This window comes from Schistocerca serialis, chromosome 1 (genome assembly GCF_023864345.2).
Source record: "Schistocerca serialis cubense isolate TAMUIC-IGC-003099 chromosome 1, iqSchSeri2.2, whole genome shotgun sequence".
Classification (NCBI taxonomy): Eukaryota; Metazoa; Arthropoda; class Insecta; order Orthoptera; family Acrididae; genus Schistocerca; species Schistocerca serialis.
This window is the reverse complement of record NC_064638.1, coordinates 121,137,435-121,158,638: the sequence shown is the minus strand read 5'-3', so window position 1 is coordinate 121,158,638 and position 21,204 is coordinate 121,137,435. Positions and strand designations below refer to the sequence as shown.

General features: G+C 39.5%; 1 protein-coding gene across 1 annotated transcript in view; it reads right to left on the bottom strand.

The window, feature by feature from the left end:
• Nucleotides 1-21,204, bottom strand: part of LOC126463818 (aldo-keto reductase family 1 member A1-like) — a 135,753-nt gene that overhangs the window by 27,840 nt on the left and 86,709 nt on the right. Inside the window, exons 2-3 of the mRNA XM_050096190.1 lie at nt 15,664-15,831; nt 9,838-10,038 (exon numbers count right to left, since the gene is read on the bottom strand). Coding sequence (XP_049952147.1) covers nt 9,838-10,038; nt 15,664-15,831 — 369 coding nt within the window. The remainder of the gene's footprint in view (nt 1-9,837; nt 10,039-15,663; nt 15,832-21,204) is intronic.

Genomic DNA, 21,204 nt, shown 5'->3' with positions numbered 1-21,204 from the left:
CTTCCATTTTCATTGTCCCCTCTTGGTGCTTGTTCACATTTTATATTACCCATCTTTCCCTATAGCTTGATCCTATTTTTCTCAGAATTTTGACCCTCTTTCACCATTTATACAGTTGAAGTCTTTTTCAGTGGTGTTCATTTTAGCAGTATCTACAGCCTTAGAGAATCTCAAATGTGGTTCATCCTTCATCAGTGCAGCAGCATTCAGTGGCATAGCAAACATAACTAGCACCTGGGGCATGAAGCATTATTGACCCCCCACACCACATCGGCATCCAGGGCACAACACTTTACTGGTGCTGCCCCCCTCCTGGGAAATCAGGGTTCTATGCTACACTCTACAGGTGCCCTCTCCCCCTCCAGGAACATAATACTAATATACAGATTGTACTCTAATAATAATACATTCTCCATAAAATCTTGTTATTTCTTGGAGACCATTTGGCACTCTCTGCAAGTGGCGTTCGGGGCATGACAAACCCCCCACCCCGTCCCCCTTGCTATGCTGCTACCAGTGTCCTACTTTTCTCTGTATTTACTCTCTTTGACAATTATCCAAGTCTATATCTGCTCCTGAGTATGCCTTACAACCCTATATCTGATTATGGAATCTTTGTCTCATCATAATGTAATCCATGTGTAATATTCCCATGTCTCTGGTCTTTTACAAATACCCCCCTCCTCTTGTTACTTTTGGACAATGTATTGGTTACTACCAGCTAAAATTTGTTGCAGAACTCAATTAGTCTTTCTCCTGTCTTATTCTTATTACCAAGCCCATAGTTTCCTGTAACCCTGTCGTATGTTCCTTCCCCCACTGTCACATTCCGATTAGCCATGATTACTATATTATCAACTTCCTTTAAATACTGAATTACTCATTCAATATCTTTGTATACTTTCTCTGTTTCTTCTTCTTCTTCTTCTTCTTCTTCTTCTTCTTCTCGCAATACGTATACCTGAACTATTATTGTTGGTGTTGTTCTGTTGTTGGTTGTGATGGTGACAATGTTATCACTGAACTGTTAACAGTAGCTCACCCTCTGCCACTGGAGAGACCATCATGACACTTTGTATGGATACACATTATGTAATAGTTTCCATTGGCTTCTGCATCCTCATGCTGTTGATCATTGCCAATTCTTCCACCATTTGGGGGAATTTTCCCATCCCCAGAGCAAGAGGTTACCCTACTTCTACCTCACGTCTTTGGCTGGCATAGCTGATGACTTTCATTCAAAATTTAAGCAGTAAGTGGTATTGAACCCTGGACTCAGGACACTTTGATTACTAGTCAAAGACACTATCCCTAGACCATAGGCACTACACAGTGTAATGTGAAGAAACATTTTTTTTTTACAATCTATTAAAATGATTCATTTTTCATGATGGGGCATGTTACCAATGCAAAGACGAGTGTATACTATAGTGAAAACTGTTTCAGTTGAACAACAGCATGCATCCATTACAGATGCTACAAGCTGCTAAATTAACATTCACATTTGGAATAATTTTTCACATCTTCTGGTAGCCTATCCCAGTATTCTGTTTCTGGCTTGGACAGCAACTACACAGCTGTTCAGAGGTTCTGCAATATGGTGAGCTTGTGCGCCAGTTGAAACCACACAAGTGTTACCCACTTTTTTTGTACTTAAGTTAGATTGACTGATTGATTGGTCTGTTTCGTCATGTTTGTACATAGTTACAAACTGATATTGGACAAGTAAATTTTTGTGAGATGATGAGATGAGACAATGTGAATTTATGTGATGATTATAAATTGTATATCTACTACAATATAAATAAATTTGCATACATAAAACTGTAAGCAAATGTATACATACAGATTACTGTCTTCATGCTCTCCTCAAGAACTTTCATCAACTTTCTAGTTAAAAAGCAAGAGGATTTTTACATCAATGTGTTGATCACAGCTTACAATTTCTATAAAGAACTTCTCCAGGTAATTACCTTAGCACAGAAGAGTTCATGTGGGCAACGAGGTTTGGATCCTTCCATTCAAGGGTTATGCTGGCAATAGCATAGTAATCAGTAGGGACTACCAGACTAGAAAGGACAGATGAATGTATCTCATAATGATTTGTGTTCTCCTGTCTCTATTAGTGCTTGGAGCTTCTGGGAGGAGTCACTAGCTCAGAGGCTCCTGACTCCCATCCTAAACCTTTTCCTCTACTCATTCTGTCCTATAATGGTGTAGGATGGATTCTGTAGGGATGGTGATTCTGAATACAATCCTCCCAACTTTGAAGGAGCTAAGTAACATACCCTCTGCTGTGCTCACTGTGCAGAACACTCTTAATGTGGCCATGGGGTATCAAAAGTCAATTATAAGCTTAACTAGCATAAACTAGTGGTTCCCGATGTGCAGATAATTATCCCTCAGGGGATAAAACTAAATTATCTGAGGGACAAGAAAAAATGGCTTGATTATGGTTTAATCATTACTCTAAATTATTTTAAATAAATAATCTTCATCTGTTTGCAATTAGCTAGACAGTGCCTCTGTATTAAATCTCATTTTTCATAAATGGAATTTGATGCTCATGGTTGTCAGAATTGAGTTACTATTGCCATTATTCACATATACAAGAACAATACTGCTGGAACTACTGCTATGAAAAATTTCCCTTCCCTAGATGCGGTCAGTTTCAAGGCTTAATGTTGTCCGAGACTTCGTGGTCATATTCTGCCTCTGCTAGTGCTTCTGTTGCTGGTGATACAATGTAATGAGAATGAAAGTTGCTCCTCACCGTATAGTGGAGATACTGAGTCACAGATAGGCACAACAAAATGACTTTCACAATTAAAGCTTTCGGCCATTAAGACCTTCGTCAACCACAGACACACATATGCATACACACACACTCATTCAAATGCAACTCACACACATGACTGCAGTCTCAGGCAACTGAAACCACACTGCAAACAGCGGCACCAGTGCATGATGGGAGTGGTGACTGGGTGGGGGTAAGCAGGAGACTGGGGCAGGGAGGGGGAGGGATAATATGGTGAGGGTGGCAGACAGTGAAATGCTGCAGGTTAAATGGAGCATAGGGGAGAGGTGGGGAGGGGGAGTAGTGGAAAAGGAGAGAAATAAAAAGACCAGGTGTGGTGGTGGAATTACGGCTGTGCAGTGTTGGAACACGAACAGGGAAGGGGCTGGATGGGTGAAGACAATGACTAATGAATGTTGGGGCCAGAAGGGTTATGGGAAAGTAGGATGCATTGCAGGGAAAGTTCCCACCAGCACAATTCAGAAAAGCTGGCATTGGTGGGAAGGATCCATATGGCAGGCAATGTGTTCAGCAACAGGGTGGTCCACATGTTTCTTGGCTACATTTTGTTGGTGGCCATTCATGCAGACAGACAGTTTGGTCATTGTCATGCCTACATAGAATGCAGCATAGTGGTTGCAGCTTAGCTTGTAGACCACATGACTGGTTTCACAGGTAGCCCTGCCTTTGATGGGATACGTGGTGTTAGTGACTGGACTAGAGTAGGTGGTGGGAGGAGGATGTATGAGACAGGTCTTGCATCTAGGTCTATTACAGGGGTATGAGCCGTGAGGAAAGGGATTGGCAGCAGGGGTTGTGTAAGGATGGATGAGTACATTGTGTAGGTACGGTGGACAGCAGAATACCACTGTGGGAGGGGTGGTAAGGATAGTGGGTAGGACATTTCTTAATTGTGAGAGTCTTTGTGTTGTGCCTATCTGAGACTCGGCATTTCAACCATATGGCGAGAAGCAACTTTCCTTCTCGTAATATTGTTACATTCCATCCTGGATTTTCCATTGTTTGATTGTTGCTGTTAATAAGCTGTTGTGTTTCATTCTAGGTGTTTTGTAAATTAAGACCTGATGATATGTTATGTATTTTGATTAAAGGACATGGAGACACTGCTAAATTTTGTTTAACGAGTGCTTGGGCTACATAAACATCTTTTTAAAAAATAAAATGTACTGATCTTGCCACAAGCTGAGAAGTGATTTATTCTTTTTAAGCCACTTCACGCCTTCAACACAGTATCCTGACCCTGAGGAACACTCTGTATGCTCTATAAATCACACAGCTATTGCTGTCTTAACATGGTGTCTATAGATTTACTGTAGAAGGTCTGCTGTTAAAAACCCATTCACACATTCTCAGTTGACTGATCCCTATATAAATGGCATGCAGCAGTTGCATATTGATTTTCTTTACACCACTATAGCAATATGGTACTGTGAGAGAAAGGTGACAGTGCCGTGTAATATGACAGGTTTGACAGCAATGGTGCTCTGGAATCTGCTGTCAAGAAATAATTATAGATGGCAAGTTGCGAGGTGACTCCCAAGCCACACACGCAAGTGTGGTCCAAGTAGATATTGCCAAGAATTTCTGATGAGGGGGGAGAGCAGTAATAGAGGAAGCACCTGACCACAGCACATGAACATGGTGAGATTTTGTCTGCATTTGAAACTAAAATACAGATTCACTAAAAATATTAAAATTGTCTCTACTAAAGCTATAATAAATCTGAAAACAGTATTGAAATCACAAGAAAAAGACAGTTCCTATAAAAATATCACCATGTTTGCACTACTATTACAAAATAAGATATTAACAATAGTTTACAAAGCCATCTAACAATTATAACAAAGGATACCAACATGTTGCCTGTGCACATGATATAGGAAATGTTTGAGCATGAAATCCACTAACAAGTGAGTGTGTTTGGCATAAGGGTAAATTAAACTACCTAATTATTATAAACAAAACTGCTTAAATTACTACTGCTGTGTGCCCAAAACAAAGTTCTCCTTAAACACACAAAACAGCTAGCCTCTGCACAGATAGTTTATAGAAATATTTAACTGTCTATGTTTATTTAATGAAAAATTTGCATGTTAATATTTGCGAGATGACATTTGAGTAATTTAGTTAATTTAGTACAGAAAGAAAAAAGGAGCACTTTTGACTAGTGATTGCAGATCCAATTCATGCAATGTTGAAAATGTAATAAGGAGATGGAATATATAACAATGTGTAAATGAAATGATACTACCCTTAAATGTATGTATACAAAATTAAGTAATGCAGGCATGGCTGAAAAATACTAACGTGAATTCTTTGCAGATGAATGGAAAAGCTGGTAGAAGCCGACCTTGGGGAAGATCAGATTGGATTCCGTAGAAATGTTGGAACACGTGAGGCAATACTGACCCTATGACTTATCTTAGAAAACAGATTAAGGAAAGGCAAACCGACGTTCCTATCATTTGTAGACTTAGAGTAAGGTTTTGACAATGCTGACTGGAATCCTCTCTTTCAAATTCTGAAGATGGTAGGGGTAAAATACAGGGAGCGAAAGGCTATTTACAATGTGTACAGAAACCAGATGGCAGACAGAAGAGTCGAGGGGCATGAAAGGGAAGCAGTGGTTGGGAAGAGAGTGAGACAGGGCTGTAGCCTATCCTCAATGTTATTCATTCTGTGTATTGAGCAAGCAGTAAAGGAAACAGAAGAAAAATTCAGAGTAGGAATTAAAATCCATGGAGAAGAAATAAAAACTTTGAGGTTCGCCGATGACATTGTAATTCTGTCAGAGACAGCAAAGGACCAGGAAGAGCAGTTGAATAGAATGGTCAGTGTCTTGAAAGGAGGATATAAGACGAACACCAACAAAAGGAAAATGAGGATAATGGAATGTAGTCGAATTAAATCGGGTGATGCTGTGTGAATTAGATTCGGAGATGAGATGCTTAAAGTAGTAAATGAGTTTATTTGGGGAGCAAAATAACTGATGATGGTTGAAGTAGAGAGCAATGGCAAGGAAAGCGTTTCTGAAGAAGAGAAATTTGTTAACATAGAGTATAGATTTAAGTATCAGGAAGTCGTTTCTGAAAGTATTTGTGTTGAGTGTAGCCATGTACGGAAGTGAAAAGTGGATGATAAATAGTTTAGACAAGAAGAGAATAGAAGCTTTCAAAATGTTGTGCTAAGAAGAATGCTGACAATTAGACAGATAGCTCACATAACTAATGAGGAGGTATTGAATAGAATTGGAGAGAAGAGAAATTTGTGCCCCAACTTGACTAGAAGAAGGGATCGGTTGGTAGGGCATATTCTGAGGCATCAAGGGATCACCAATTTAGTATTGGACAGCAACGTGGAGGGTAAAATCGTAGAGGGAGACCAAGAGATGAACACACTAAACAGATTCAGAAGGATGTAGGTTGCATCTACATCTAGATATACATCCATACTCAGAAAGCCACCTGACGGTGTGTGGCAGAGGATACCTTGAGTACTTCTATTGGTTCTCCCTTCCATTCCAGTCTCGTATTGTTTGTGGAAAGAAGGATTGTCAGTATGCCTCTGTGTGGGCTCTAATCTCTCTGATTTTATCCTCATGGTCTCTTCGCGAGATATACGTAGGAGGGAGCAATATACTGCTTGACTCCTCGGTGAAGGTATGTTCTCAAAACTTCAACAAAAGCCCATACCGAGCTACTGAGCGTCTCTCCTGCAGAGTCTTCCACTGGAGTTTATCTGTCATCTCCGTAACGCTTTCGCAATTACTAAATGATCCTGTAACGAAGCACGCTGTTCTCCGTTGATCTTCTCTATCTCTTCTATCAACCCTATCTGGTATGGATCCCACACTGCTGAGCAGTATTCAAGCAGTGGGCGAACAAGTGTACTGTAACCTACGTCTTTCATTTTCGTATTGCATTTCCTTAGGATTCTTCCAATGAATCTCAGTCTGGCACCTGCTTTACTGACGATCAACTTTATACGATCATTCCATTTTAAATCACTCCTAATGCGCACTCCCAGATAATTTATGGAATTACTGGCTTCCAGTTGCTGACTTGCTATATTGTAGCTAAATGATAAGGGATCTTTCTTTCTATGTATTCACAGCACATTACACTAGGTACTGGGAGATGAAGAACCTTGCAAAGGATAGAGTAGCATGGAGAGTTGCATCAAACCAGTCTCTGGACTGAAGACTACCACAACAACAACAACAACGTCTGGTATATTTCGAGCTTGTGCAATGATTATGTAAATGAATGATGGTCAGGCATATAGATATTCTTTTGAGCAGGGTGGCAGGTCATGTGATATAACCACATGTGTTACAACTGTGACATAACTGAGAACAGAGTATGCAGGGCTGCCATCGGGGTCTTTTGCTGGGGGATGCTGTCAGGGCAAGATTGGTTGAGCTGTCACAGTGCCATTCGTATTTGACTGTATTCTGAGTTACGCACATTCCTGTGTGTGCTTATATGGAATTTAGTTACTGTATGTCAGTCGGTGATTTTGAGACCTTGAAACTATCATATGATGGTCTACTTGTTGCAAGGAGATTTGACTGAATTTGTAAAGCGCTAGGAATCCATAAAATCTTAAATGAATTGAAGTGCACTGCTCAATGATTTTGCTTTATGGTAACCATTGCCTGCAACTGCTCTGCTCACTCTGCTAGAACAATCATTAATAATTTCACCTTTACTGTTGTGGATAGCATTATCCTGTGTAGGGCCATCATTCAAAGAAAATTTGTCTTCTATTAATAAACCAGAAGTAAAGTTTGAATGTGTGGTTAGTCTACATCATTATCATAAGGGATCATTACCTTAATTTCCTGTTAATTAATCATTTATATTTATTCATATTGTATACATGTAACATTCATTGATTTCTGCCATAGCCCCCTTGATAATCTGTAGACACTTGCATAAGAACATAATGCAACAGCGTTCAACCAAACCTCTTTGTAGATAAGCCACCTCACAGTTCTCTTAGGTTGTGTATTTGTTCTGTGGTGGATTGAGAGCTGTAAGTAGTTACAAAACCCCATCTCCAGGCATGTTACAGCATCATGCTGTACTGTTCACTGCATTTACAAATGATGTTCTATTATCTTCACACAGTGTGAGATTGACAATGATATTGTTACAGCCACAGCTACAGCTATAGATTACAGTCATCCATTAAACTAAATTCAGCAATATCTCACATCCTTTAATTCAAATACCTAACATATCATCAGGACTTAATTTACAAAAACAGCTTACCAACATCAATAGGTGCACCAGCAGATGCAGAATATGAATACAGTGTCTTTTACAACATCAGAGTCCTGAAAGCAATATGTTAGTGAGGGAAATTTTCCATAGCATTAATTCCAACAATATTATTCTTATCTATATGAACAACAACAAAAGTAATCCAATTCTGGCCTACATGAATATCAGTCTACATCAGTGTAAAATCAATTTAATAGCACAAAAAAGTGCATGACCACAAAATAATTTCTGATATGTAGTTGTGACTGTATCACTATTACAGTCACTCTCAACATCATAAAGCTGTCTCTAGACGGTAGGCTGCTACCTATAAATATAAACACAGTGAACAGAATGGCGTGGTGTCAACGTGCAGTAGCGACAAACACAAAATTAAAATGACAGCAACTGCTCACCATTTATACAGGGATCACATCAACTGATAACATGCAAGTGGGTATTCAACGACAGACCACCTATAGAAATACTAGAGGGAGTCTGCTTTATCAGCATTTACAAGCATTATCATCATCATTATCAAACATCTGACACCCACTGGCCTCCAGCAGATTTCAAGCCATCATAAAGGCGATGGGTGGGTGTACCCCTGTCCACTAATAGGTGTCTGGCAACTTTTGATCAGATACTGTGTGTTCATTCACTTTAGGTGTGTGTTGGCACATGCCACTAATAATTTTGTGGTTGATACACATTCTATGAGCTCATGAGAGCTACTGTTGGGTTTTCTGGTTATGTGGAAACTAGTGCTTAATTTGTTGTTTTTCTATCCACCTGCATACATGCATGAACATTTCTCCAGCTTTTTCATCAATACATGTGGTGACTCATCAAGGATGATAATGTTACTGTCATCAGCTAACATCACTGTTTCACCATGTTTGACTCTTTGGGAAGAATTGTTGATGTATATCAAGAATATACTGGTCCAAGCTTTAAACGGGACACCCCCCATAATGACTTGCCTCCTTCCACAGCCAAATTTGTTCAAAAGTTATGATCACCAACAATAAACTTTTCATGTGAAATTCCTTCATTTATTATTGAAGGGGTGGATGAATGTCTATGTCTCCAGCTGATAAACAGATTACCTGTACACATTGTCCAGCTCTGTACTGATTGAAAACTTAATGTGATGGGCTCAGTTAACACTGGGTGTGATAGACAACTTTTTACAATCTCAATACAGAGAGCTATTTCTGGGAAGTGATAGGGTTCAAATCAGTGTCCTTCCTTCAGTGCATTCCTGAAGCTGTACTACAACAAGATAATTGACATCCATACCTTGCAATGAATGTTTGAGACGTCTCTATAAGAGAGATACTGCTTTTCCTTGGCCAGTCCATTCACTTTTCTTCAGAGACTAGTACGCTAATCCAATGGTCAAAATATGTGAACTGACTGAGATGGAAGCTACCTAAAATGTTATTCCTCCAGGATGCATAAAAAAACTTGTTTCATTCAGTGCTGAGATGTGTCAAAGCAGCATTTGCAAGTTTCCTAAATATTAATTATGAGCATGTAACAGTATTTTAAAGCTCTGTATCTTCAATCATTTCTTTGTATCACTATAGGTCATATGTGGAATAAATTTCCTTCCTTTTTATGTGACATGACATTACAAATATAACAGTGGTGTACAAAAATTTCATTCAATAATTTTGATGACAATGACTACCTGAAGTAGGCCCCTAGTGCTACAATAATTATTTAAATTTGTTGTCAGTACTTTACCTTCCACACACTTATGATGTCTGTTTCCTTATCTACAAGCAGTGCACCAGACTCATCTCGAGGCAACATGTCACCTTCTCTCTCGACAAGACCACATGGATGGTGGACCAAATACAAATCTAAATAGTCCAACTGCAGGGCTGCCAGTGATCTTTTGATGTATTTTTCTACTCTGTCAGGATGGTTTCCAAAGTTAGGCAACTGAAAAACAACAAATAATTTTCTTATACACATCTACATGCAACATTAATAAGTGCATAAATTACATAATCAGTTTCAAATTACATTTTTAAATCAAAAATCAAGGATGGGGCTTCAAATTATATTTTTATGTTATCATTACTCTACAAAATTATGTTTAAGTACTAATATCTCTGCACCTGGAATGAAAACATACTGAGTCAGCAATAATTAAACAATTGATTACATCATTCACTTATTCAATTTCAATTATGTTCTTTTCAGAATCTGAAGTTAGTTTGTAGGCTCTTAGTTGTATAGACAGACAGCAGTGCTTCACTGCCCAGTTTGGGAAATCTTTTAAGAGGTGTTGCATTAGTTTTCAAGGTCCAAGCAAGATCCATAAATGCCATGGATGGCACTTATCATATGTTTTATACTCTTGCTGGTGGTATACACACCATCAGTATGATATGTGATGCTCTCAAGAGACAATACAGCATGTCATTGGTGTCTGCAGAAATTTTTCTAAAATGGGGCACAATTCAAAATTTAACAGTTTTGGTATAAATGATTCAATGAATTAAAAAGATGTGTCATACCACATGGACTAAATTTGACAAGAATTACACAGAACTTATTGTATCTCAAAGATTTGATAGCTATTTATGTAAAGTACATATTTTTATGTCACTAATATGAACATGGGTGCCACCTTTTTGATTCAACAGTCTGAAATGAGATCCTCATAGGACTAAATCCTGCATTTCCAATTACTTATTAAGTAAAGCTGGTAAATATTCACAAAAATAATTTATTATCACTCCGATAATGTCGGGTTGAATGTCAAAATTAAAAATCTGAAATGGAAGAAAACATCAGAATGACAGACAATTCTGCTGGATTTCAATAAAAATGCCACATTTATACTCCTTGAAATGGAGAACAGGGGACAGACTTTTGAGAAAGGATTGTTCAACTTTGATGCTTCCTATAATATTTTACATCTGTTTATGTTAATGGATTCATTGAACTACTTCTATGGTTCCTGCATTTTTAGTGTTGGCTGCCATAGCTGAAATGCATAAGTGTATCCCATGACCAGTATATGACTAGACGAATGTGAAACCTTCCCAAACCATCCTCAAATTGACCAACAGAATCATTTCTTTGCAGCCTGGAACTTTCCCATCCCGTCTTTCCCATTTGTCACATTAATGTGCAGCAAGTCTACTGGAATGCAGAAGTCTTAGTTCTGTGACTGAATATGACACTGTGTTACATGCTTAGACTTTGACAAGGTCTTGATTCTGGCATTTACATGTTTTTGACCTTGAAATTTCACACTGTTTTCCCTATCTGCTAACACAGAAAATTATATTGTTCTTTCTTTGGCTGCTGTGTTTGGGATCAAATATAGATGTACACACCTGGAATGTAACATGCCTGGTTCTTTTGAATCTACTACAACAGCTCTGCTGTGTTAAACGGAATGCAGAATCAGCAAGCTATTATGGATTTTCATTTTCTACAAACAAATGGTAACTACTGTTGTGATTCCAGCATGCTTGAGGGGGAAGATTGGTTGGTTGACAGATTTGGGGGAGGGAACCAAACAGTGAGGTCATTGGGAAGGATGGGGAAGGAAGTCAGCCATGCCCTTTGAAAGGAACCTTCCAACCATTTGCATGTAGCGATTTAGGTAAATCATGGAAAACCTAAATCAGGATGGCTGGACACGGATTCAAATAGTCTTCCTCCCAAATGCAAGTCCAGTGTGCTAACCAATGTGCCACCTCACATTGAAGGGGAAGGCAGTCAATATGGGAACTGGGAACAGGTGACTGGTATGTATCCTCCTGCTATTTTATGCACCAGGAATCTGAGCTGGAATCTGTGTGTTAGTGTGTTTGACAGGATCCTTTCTACAGTTCATTAAGGGCTGAATGAGGAAGCAACAGAAAAAGACTGAAGATGTTATTTTTGGCAAGGTTCTTCAAAAGCTTATATCAATCTTCATTGCATATCTGTACCAAACTGCAGCTGCAGTAAGGCATCAAAAGAATTTACCATGAACAGAGTGAGAACTAAGAAAACCAAAGGTATATATATCTGACTGCATTTACATGCACAGTGAGAATGTACTTAATTCATTAGATAAGAAACTAGAGGTTACTGGCAGTTTCTGTAATCTGTCAAAAGCCTTCGACTGTGTGAATCACAGATTTCTCTTAAATGAATTAGAATATTCTGGCATCACTGGCAGTGCTGCAAAATGGTTTGAGTCACACCTGACTAACAGGAAACAAGGAGTGTCATTACAAGATACCTGTGGAGTAAGCAATCAGTCTTCATCTGACTGCGAACACATGCGGTTTCTGTTCCTCACAGTTCCATCTTGGATCCATTGCTTTTTCTTGTGAACATTAATGACCTCTCATTTTTTACATTTCCAGATGCTAATTCTGTTTGTTTGCAGATGATACAAACTTTGCAATAAATAGCAAGTCAAGTACAGATTTAGAAATGGCTGCTAATCAAATTTTCACGGAAATTAATACATGGCTTAAAACTAATTCACTGCCTTTAAAATTTGAAAAGACTCACTATATGCAATTCAGAACCTGTAAGATATTTTCTTCTGGTATGTGTATAACATATTAAGACATGCAGGTAGAAGAGGTCGACAGTATCAGGATTACAACTCCCAGTTGGGAAGGCCATACCATACAATTGCTGAAGCGCCTAAACAAGTCTGTGTTTGCAAATGTCAGACATGGAACATATAAATACAAAAAAACTTGCATACTATACTTACTTTCATTCTGTTATGTCATAAGGGATCACATTCTAGGGCAACTCATCAAACCAAGCAAAAGTTCCTTGAGTGCAAAAGCATGTAATGAGTGAGACTCATTTGTGGTGTAAATTCAAGAACATCATATAGTAACCTGTTCACTGAACTGGGTATTCTAGCCACTCCTTCTCAGTATATTGATTCCTTAATGAAATTTGTTGCAAATAATATGTCTCTATTTCCAACTAGTAGCTCAATACATAGTGTCAATACTAGGAACAAGAACAATCTCCGTAAAGACCTAACATCACTTACCTTGGTCCAGAAAGGGGTCTAATATTCAGGGGCACACATTTTCAATAAACTGCCAGTAACCATTAAAACCTTGGTTCTGGATAAACATAGTTTATATGGAGTTTGAAAGACTTTTTAGTAGGCAACTTCTTCTGCTCTATAGACGAATATCTTAACAGGGCTGTTAGAGCAACTTAAGAAAAATTGTCTGTTAGATTTCAGTTTTGATGGCACTTGGTCACAACAGTTAAGATTACGTATTTTGTGTCCAATAAATTTATTAAAAGTACAGAACTATGTTTCATTCTGACATTGTATTAGTTCTGTAAATATTAGCAGTTCCAGTTTACTATAATGTATTCACATATATTGACAGTCTTCTGACAAATGATCAGGGAAGTGAGTATTATATTCAGATTTCTGTGTTCTTTATGTTATACTTCCTGGCATGTTCCACTCCCATGAGAATCATCTCATTTTTGGGTCTATGGAACAAAAACCGAATCTAGTGCAATCATGTTCATTTGGGTTAAGGTCAGGGAGTAAGTTGGCCACTCTATATCAACTATATTTTTCATGTTGAAGGCATTTTTCCCCTGCATTATCATCTGCCAAACGAAACCAAGGGCCGTTTACATCATGCAAAAGGTTGAAATGCCATCCCATGAGGTCATTCCTAAGGAGCACAGTCACAACAGTACACATGAAGCTGCCCAAACAAGAGCCCTGGTACCACCATATCAATTCTTCCACAATATCAGCTAGGTTGTAAAATGTCATATGGATGTCCTAGACAGTAGGCACTCAGCATCTCTCTCCATAATAGATGTAGATATCTGACTCATCTTGAATAGGCCAGCACCCCATTATTCCTTGATTCATACATTAATTGACACAAGTAATGCTTTTGTACAACGGAAATGCATCTGGTAGGACACTAAACATACAACAGTAATTTCTAAAAGTCCAAGATACATTCTTATGGAAGATGTGTAGCCCAAAGGCTGCCATGATGTATCTAACAGATACTATTTCGGTTGAGTGTCTTCAGACTTAAGACAGCAATGATGCTGGCTCTGAGATGAATCATTTGTATGTCCATACTACCACTGAATGTTTTATGCCTCCTCTTGGGACATAAAACAACATTTCAGATGACACTCAGCTCCCAGCATACCTCACGCACCTAATCTAGCAATGATCCATGAATACTTAACGCCATCCATATGTGTTTACTGTGCCACCTTGTCACCCTGTGAATCACCTCATGCACTGCATGTTGTTTGTACCTAAAATCCAATCAGAACTGAAATACTGGAGACTTCAGCACAGGCACACTATATGAGCTCATAATTTTGAGCCAAATTCATCTTGTATTTGTTTGTTGTACAGCTGCATTTCAGTCCACACAGAGTCATATGACAGGCTTTTACATGGGTCTTAAAGACCCCTTCAGTTACAGGTGTTAGTGTAGTTGGAAGATTTCTGTGAGGAGATATTTCTTTCATACACACAACAAAAATGTCCTGTCTGCTCTTTTAAGTCTCTCTTTCTTTGCCTTCACATACTGTTTCTTTACTACAGCTGTCACTCATGTTTGTCATGTCAAAACTATTATACAATCTTGGCATCTCGAACTCCGCTCTTAAAGTACATATGGCTCTTTACTACAGTTGTCAGCCAAACATACTCTAACCACTATTCATTAACTATTAAAAACCAGTCTGGAATCTTCAGCCTCTAAGGAGTCTTTTCAGAGAGTACAAATGCTCATTCATGTACTACTTGAAAGTAAGAAAATATTAGCTACCTTTTCATCTAGGGGGAAAAAGTTACAATGCAACAGAAGTTTACAAGATTTTCATGTCTTCATAAGTTTAATTTTATATGAAAGCTACACCCCTTGAGAATATATTTAATATATGAAAAATGAAAATTTTAAAATAAATCAAAGTTGCATGTTTGTCATTAATGAAATCATTTCTGCAGAGAAGGCCAAAGGTTAGTATTGAGCAACATCAGCATGGTTTTGTGGGCATACAAATGGACTGTAGGGGCTGTCTATAGTAATGGTAATTGCAGCTGACAGGTATTTTCATTAATTTACAGTTATTGTTGTATCTCTAGCTTATGGTATATTTTATAATTTCCTCACCACAAAGAGAACACAAAATAGCTATAGACAACTAAACAATGTAAATAAATACAAATTATCTATAGACAATTAAACAATGTAAATAAACATTTTAACTAACAGAAGTGCTGTTACTTTGAAAAATTCTATTTTGGGCCAGATACATCCATCTTCTGCTTATCTACTGCTGCTGTTTCATATTTACATAACTACAGTCCTTACTGATACATACTGAGGTATTATATGTGAGCTGGAAGATTATAGAGTTATTTTACTACATACATTTTTCTTACAAGCTTTTTTAGTCATGTAAACCACACGTTTTATAAAGGAGCATTTAATTAGGTAAGCAATTATCAGTAGCAAACTCACAAATATGAGAGACACTGTAGGATTAGATCAATGATGGCTGTAATGTTACCTTTGTCACAATAAACAATTCTTCCCTTTTGACCTTTCCTGAATCCAACCATTTCTTCAAAGCTCTCCCAATAGGAGCTTCATTCATATAAACATAAGCTGTGTCAATGTGCCTGTAACCAGCTTCTAGGGCTGTATTTATTGCTGTTTCCACTTCTTTATCAGTTGCCTGAAAACAATATGTCCATCAGAAGCATAAATAATGACATTACAAAGTTTAAAGGTGCATACTACAAACAGAAAAGTTCAATAGTGTCTTCTCTGCTTTATTTACATCTTTATTGGTCTCTAGCAAAAAATGTTCGTAGTAATAAAACAAAAATAATGGCATTCCAAGAAAAGAATCCACTCAGATAGAAAATCGTTTTAGATCACTTTTAGAACAGGTCTCTCAGATCTCCCACGTAGGCTACGACATAAGTTTTGATTTTGACTTTGATACTGAAAATAAAATTCACATGTTGCAAGCTATATGTGGTATCATTAGTAGAACATTGTGCCATTAAATACGAAATGAGAGCACCATAAAATTGTATAAAGTGATGGCGGCTCCTGTCTTATGCTATGGAAGTGAAAACCGGGTGTTAAAAAGAAAGGTCAAACAGCAGAGATGAGGTTCCCTATGGAGGACAAAGGGCTGCACAAGACGAGACATGACTAGAAATGAAGATATCAGAACACAATTAAATATCTTCAACAAGAATAAAATAATTCAAAAGCATAATGAAAATTAAAAACAATACCTCATGAGAATGCCAGGTCATAGAATTCCCAGAAGATCCAGAACTAAAAATCAAATGGGAAAAGAGATATTACCTGTTTGTAAGTTTCAAACAAGAATAGCCAAACCTTTGAAACAAAGATGATGATGGTGAGATAGGTAGCTATGAAGTGCACAGAAATGTTGGAATACCAACTCTTTGCTGGAAATTCAGAATATTTCAACATTTACTGTTCTTTTAAACCATTAGCCTCCTTACTCTTGCCATGTGCATCTGTAACAGTTTGTTTAGAGAGAGAATGAGGGGGGCAAGTTTGCGACAACTAAACATAAGTAAGTCATAGCAATTGCTAAGGTCCTAGTATTGTCTCCTGTAAACAGTCACAGAAAGCTACAAGTGACCATTAGAGAAGTGTAGCGGAATCATGAAAAATCACTTCTGGAAGTCTATGAAAAATCCACAATTAATAAAAATTCTGTCTAAATTTACACCCATACTCTGCAAATCGCTGAAGTTCATGGCAGAGGACACTATCTATACCCATTATTAGGGCTTCTTCCCATTCCATTTACAATGGAGCACAGAAAGAATGCCCCTATGTGTGCTGTAATTAATTTAATCTTGACCTCACAGTCCATCAAAGAGATACACAGGGTGTTGTGTGTACTCTTGGAGTCATCATTTAAAGCTGGTTCTTGTAATAAGCTTCCTCAGGATAGTTTGCGTCTAACTTTAAGTGTCTGTCAGTTCAGTTTCTTCAGCACCTCTGTGATATTCTCCCATTAGTCAAACAAACCTGTTACCATTCGTGCTGCTCTTTGCCACATACATTCAATATCTCATGTTATTCCTAGTTGGTACAGGTCCCCCCACACACTTGAGCTATATGCTAGGATGACTCACACAAATGATTTGCCAGCAATCTCCTTTGTAGACTAACTACACTTCCTAGTATTCTACTAATGAACCAAAGTCTATCACCTGCTTTACCTACGACTGAGTTTATGAGATTGTTCCATTTCACATCCCTACAAAGTGTTACAACCAGGTATTTGTACGATTTGACTGATTCCAACTGACTTGTTGATACTGTAGTCATAAGATACCACATTATTCATCAACTCTGGCAAAGGTAAAATTCATTACACATCCACAAAACACAGAGGGGCTCCGCAATATAACTTAGGCACCAACTGCATTAGCTGTAGTATCTCCAAATCGTCGATTGCGTTGCATATGGTCATGACCGAACATCTCCTGTATCTCATGTAGCGTGGCATCTTTTGTGTGAGCGATCTAATGTGCCGTACGTGCGGCTACACGAATACTGACGCCTTCTTTGACAAAATGATTACTCAAATAGAAAAAACAGTTGCCTAGTAACCTAGTGGTTAACTTCTGAAGCATTCGTAAGAATGTCCCAAAGTTTGAAGCGCTCCTAAAAAGCACTGAAGCTCACACAATAAAGAACTCAAAAAGCTGGTTACAAACCGAAACTGACAGCTGTGACATTTTTGGGGAAAATTTAAGAATACATTGAAAGGATAGGCTAATGGGAAATGGAGGTATTGTATTTGTACCAGTAGGCAATAAACTCAAATCCACCGACATAGGAAATGAAGCTGCATGGGAGACTGATTAGGCAAGAGTCAGTGTCAGAGATAGGTAAAAAATTATAGTTCGATCCTCCTATTGACCATTTAACTCTCCTCCTAGCGTAATCAAATCTTTGGAGAAAATCTCAGTTCGCTAGTACGAATGTTCTCCAATCGTACTGTAATAATCGGAGGAGACTTTAATCATTAACAATCAATAGATGTTGTTACAATTTTTTGTGGTGGGCATAACAAGACATTCTGTGAAACATTACTAAACTTTAAACTTTCTATGAGATTTGTAATGATCTCGCGATGGTTAAATGTACCAGTCACGAATCTTGCTGCTCTTCTTTGGACCTTCTTAATCCCCTGAATCAGACCCAACTGGTAAGAGTCCCATACAAACGAACAATACTCTAAGACTGGACGACCTCGTAAATCGTAAAAAGCAGCGGACCTATTACACTGCCTTGAGGCACACCTGAATTTACGCTTGTTTCTGTTGAAGTCATCCCGTTTAGTACGACATACTGCTTCCTGTCTGTCAGAAAAGTTATCTATCCAACCGCATATGTCATCGGATAGGCTGTAAGAGCGCACTTTTTGGAGCAAGCGACAGTGCGGATCAGAATCAACGCCTTTCGAAAGTCGACAGCGGCATGTGGGCGAGCTTTAACCTGTTGGAAAAGACCCACTGGAATGCTGCCAATAAATGGCAGCACAACAAGTCGAATGACGAGACTGACGTTCAAATTTGCAATCAGAATGTGTGGCATAACCACGAGGGTGCTCCAACTGTCATATGAAACTGCAGCCCAGGCCATAACCCGTGCGTCCAGCACGCAGACATGTTGGTTGCAGGCCCTCAACTGGTATCCTCTCAACCAACACACAACAGACCTCCACCCTGCCCTCCAATGAGCTCTCGCTTGACACCGCTGACGTTCACATGGCAGTGGTTTACGGTCACTGGAATGCACGCTACAGGGCGTCTAGCTCGGTGCTGTCCTTCAAGCAACCGATTTGTATCAGTTCGCTGTGTCACTGTGGTGCCAATTGCTGCTCACACTGCTGCTGCAGATGCAGTACGATGCGCCAGAGCCACACGCCGAACACGATGGTCTTCCCTCTCGGCAGTGCGACTTTGCCGTTTGGAGCCCGGTCTTCTTGCGACCGTATATTCTCTCGACCACCGCAGACAGCAGTTGTGCACAGTGGCTACATTTCTGTCAAGTCTTTCTGCAATACCGTTGAAGGATCAGCCAGTTTCTCGTAACACTGTTAAATGACCTTGCTCAAACTCAGTGAGGTACTGATAATGGCGCCTTTGTTTCCTTAAATGCATTCTTGACTAACATCAACTCATCACGTCCAGTCTCAAAGAAACTAACGCTCACAGCTTCTTTTTTTTTTCCTTTATTGTAAATTCCTTTGATACAAAGGGGGGCTGGCAGTGGTTTATAGATGCCGCTCTTCAGCCTATAGGATAACAGAAATCGTACAAGAAGACATAAAAACAGATCGACATGAATGTTAAAAACAGTTGGTACACAAGAGAATGTGATGGAAACGTTCGGTGCACGGCACATGACACATAAGTAAGGTCGACACAGCACACAAACGAAGGCAGTCAGTTGTCCACGGAATGAAGGAGCACACCGAAGAGAACGCTGACGCACAGTAATGACGAAAACACTGTTGCACAAAACACTGGCAACGACCTCTGGTGCTGAGAACACTGAACACAAGGGGGGGGGGGGGCTGCCACTGGGGGGGGAGGGGACAGGCAGGGGGGAAGGAAGGAGGAAGAAGCCAATGAGAGAAAGGGTGGGTTAGGGGAGGGGAGAGGGTAGGGTTGGGTGTGGAAGCCCGGTGAGGGACGAGGGGGAGGAGGGGGAGGGAGCGGGAAACTGGGAGGGAGGAGGAGAGGGGGGGGGGAGAAAGGAAGGTGAGGAAGGAGAGTGGGAGCCTTGGAAGAAAAGGGAGAAGTAAGAGAAGGGGAGGATTAGATCTGATAGGAGGGGTATATGGAGGGAATGGGGAAATCATCAGGAAGGGGGAGTTGGCGGAAGCCACCTTGGGCAAGGGTGTGGAGAGTGTGAAGATGGAGAGCAGGTGGGACGCAAGACTGCAGGCACGTCAGCGGGATGGGGTGGGAGAGGATGGGAGAGACAAGCTGGTGGGGGGGGGGGGGGGGGGATCAAGCTTGCGGGAGGTGTAAAGGATCCGTATCTGTTCGAGGAAAAGGAGGAGGTGTAGGAAAGGAATCAAGTCGTAAAGGATCTGCTTGGGAGATGGGAGACAGATGTGATAGGTGAGGCGGAGGGCATTGCATTCAAGGATTTGAGGGGACTTATAGGAGGTGGGAAGGGACGCTCACAGCCTTTACAGCATATATTTACAGCAAACCTGATTCACAACCTCATAGTGTCGCTACTAGCGCCAATCTTACGCGACTGGTGCGAAATTTGAATAGACGTCATTTTCCAGATGTAGAAGCGCGCGTACCAGCTGTCTTTTATGTCGCACAGCTACTTGCAGTTTTTCTCCATCAGTGCATTTTCATTTGACGTGCGTGTCAGTTTAAACTTGCATGTAGTCGAATCCAGCGCTCCACCCGTGATTTCTCTTTCGTATCACACACAAATTTATGTTATCCCAGCCGGCCGTTGTGACCGACCGGTTCTAGGCGCTTCAGTCCGGGATCGCGCTGCCGCTATGGTCGCAGGTTCGAATCCTGCCTTGGGCATGGATGTGTGTGATGTCCTTAGGTTAGTTAGGTTTAAGTAATTCTAAGTCTAGGGGACTGGTGACCTCAGATGTTAAGTTTCATAGTGCTTAGAGCCATTTATAGCATATGTTGTCCCTTTCAGTTGCACACACAAAAAGTTTGACTGTGTTAATGAGTTTTTAAATACTTTAACGAAAAATTTTATACAGTTTCACTACTTACTGGTGAGCTTTCTTCACGAATAAGATATGATTTACGCAGTTAAACAGTGTCTATTGTTTAATAAGCGAACATAACACTAGATATCCCATTTTTTCCTTATGGAAAATTATGTAGTCAAAAAGTTACATTATTAAACCAAAAAAGAGAACCAAATTTTATATATTCATGCCTTCCACCCAGTTTAATTCTTAGCACAGTTTTATTGTTACTACAATAGTACAGTAGGTCTGGTTCTTTCTGCTCTCGGTAAAGCCTTTATAAATCTCAGA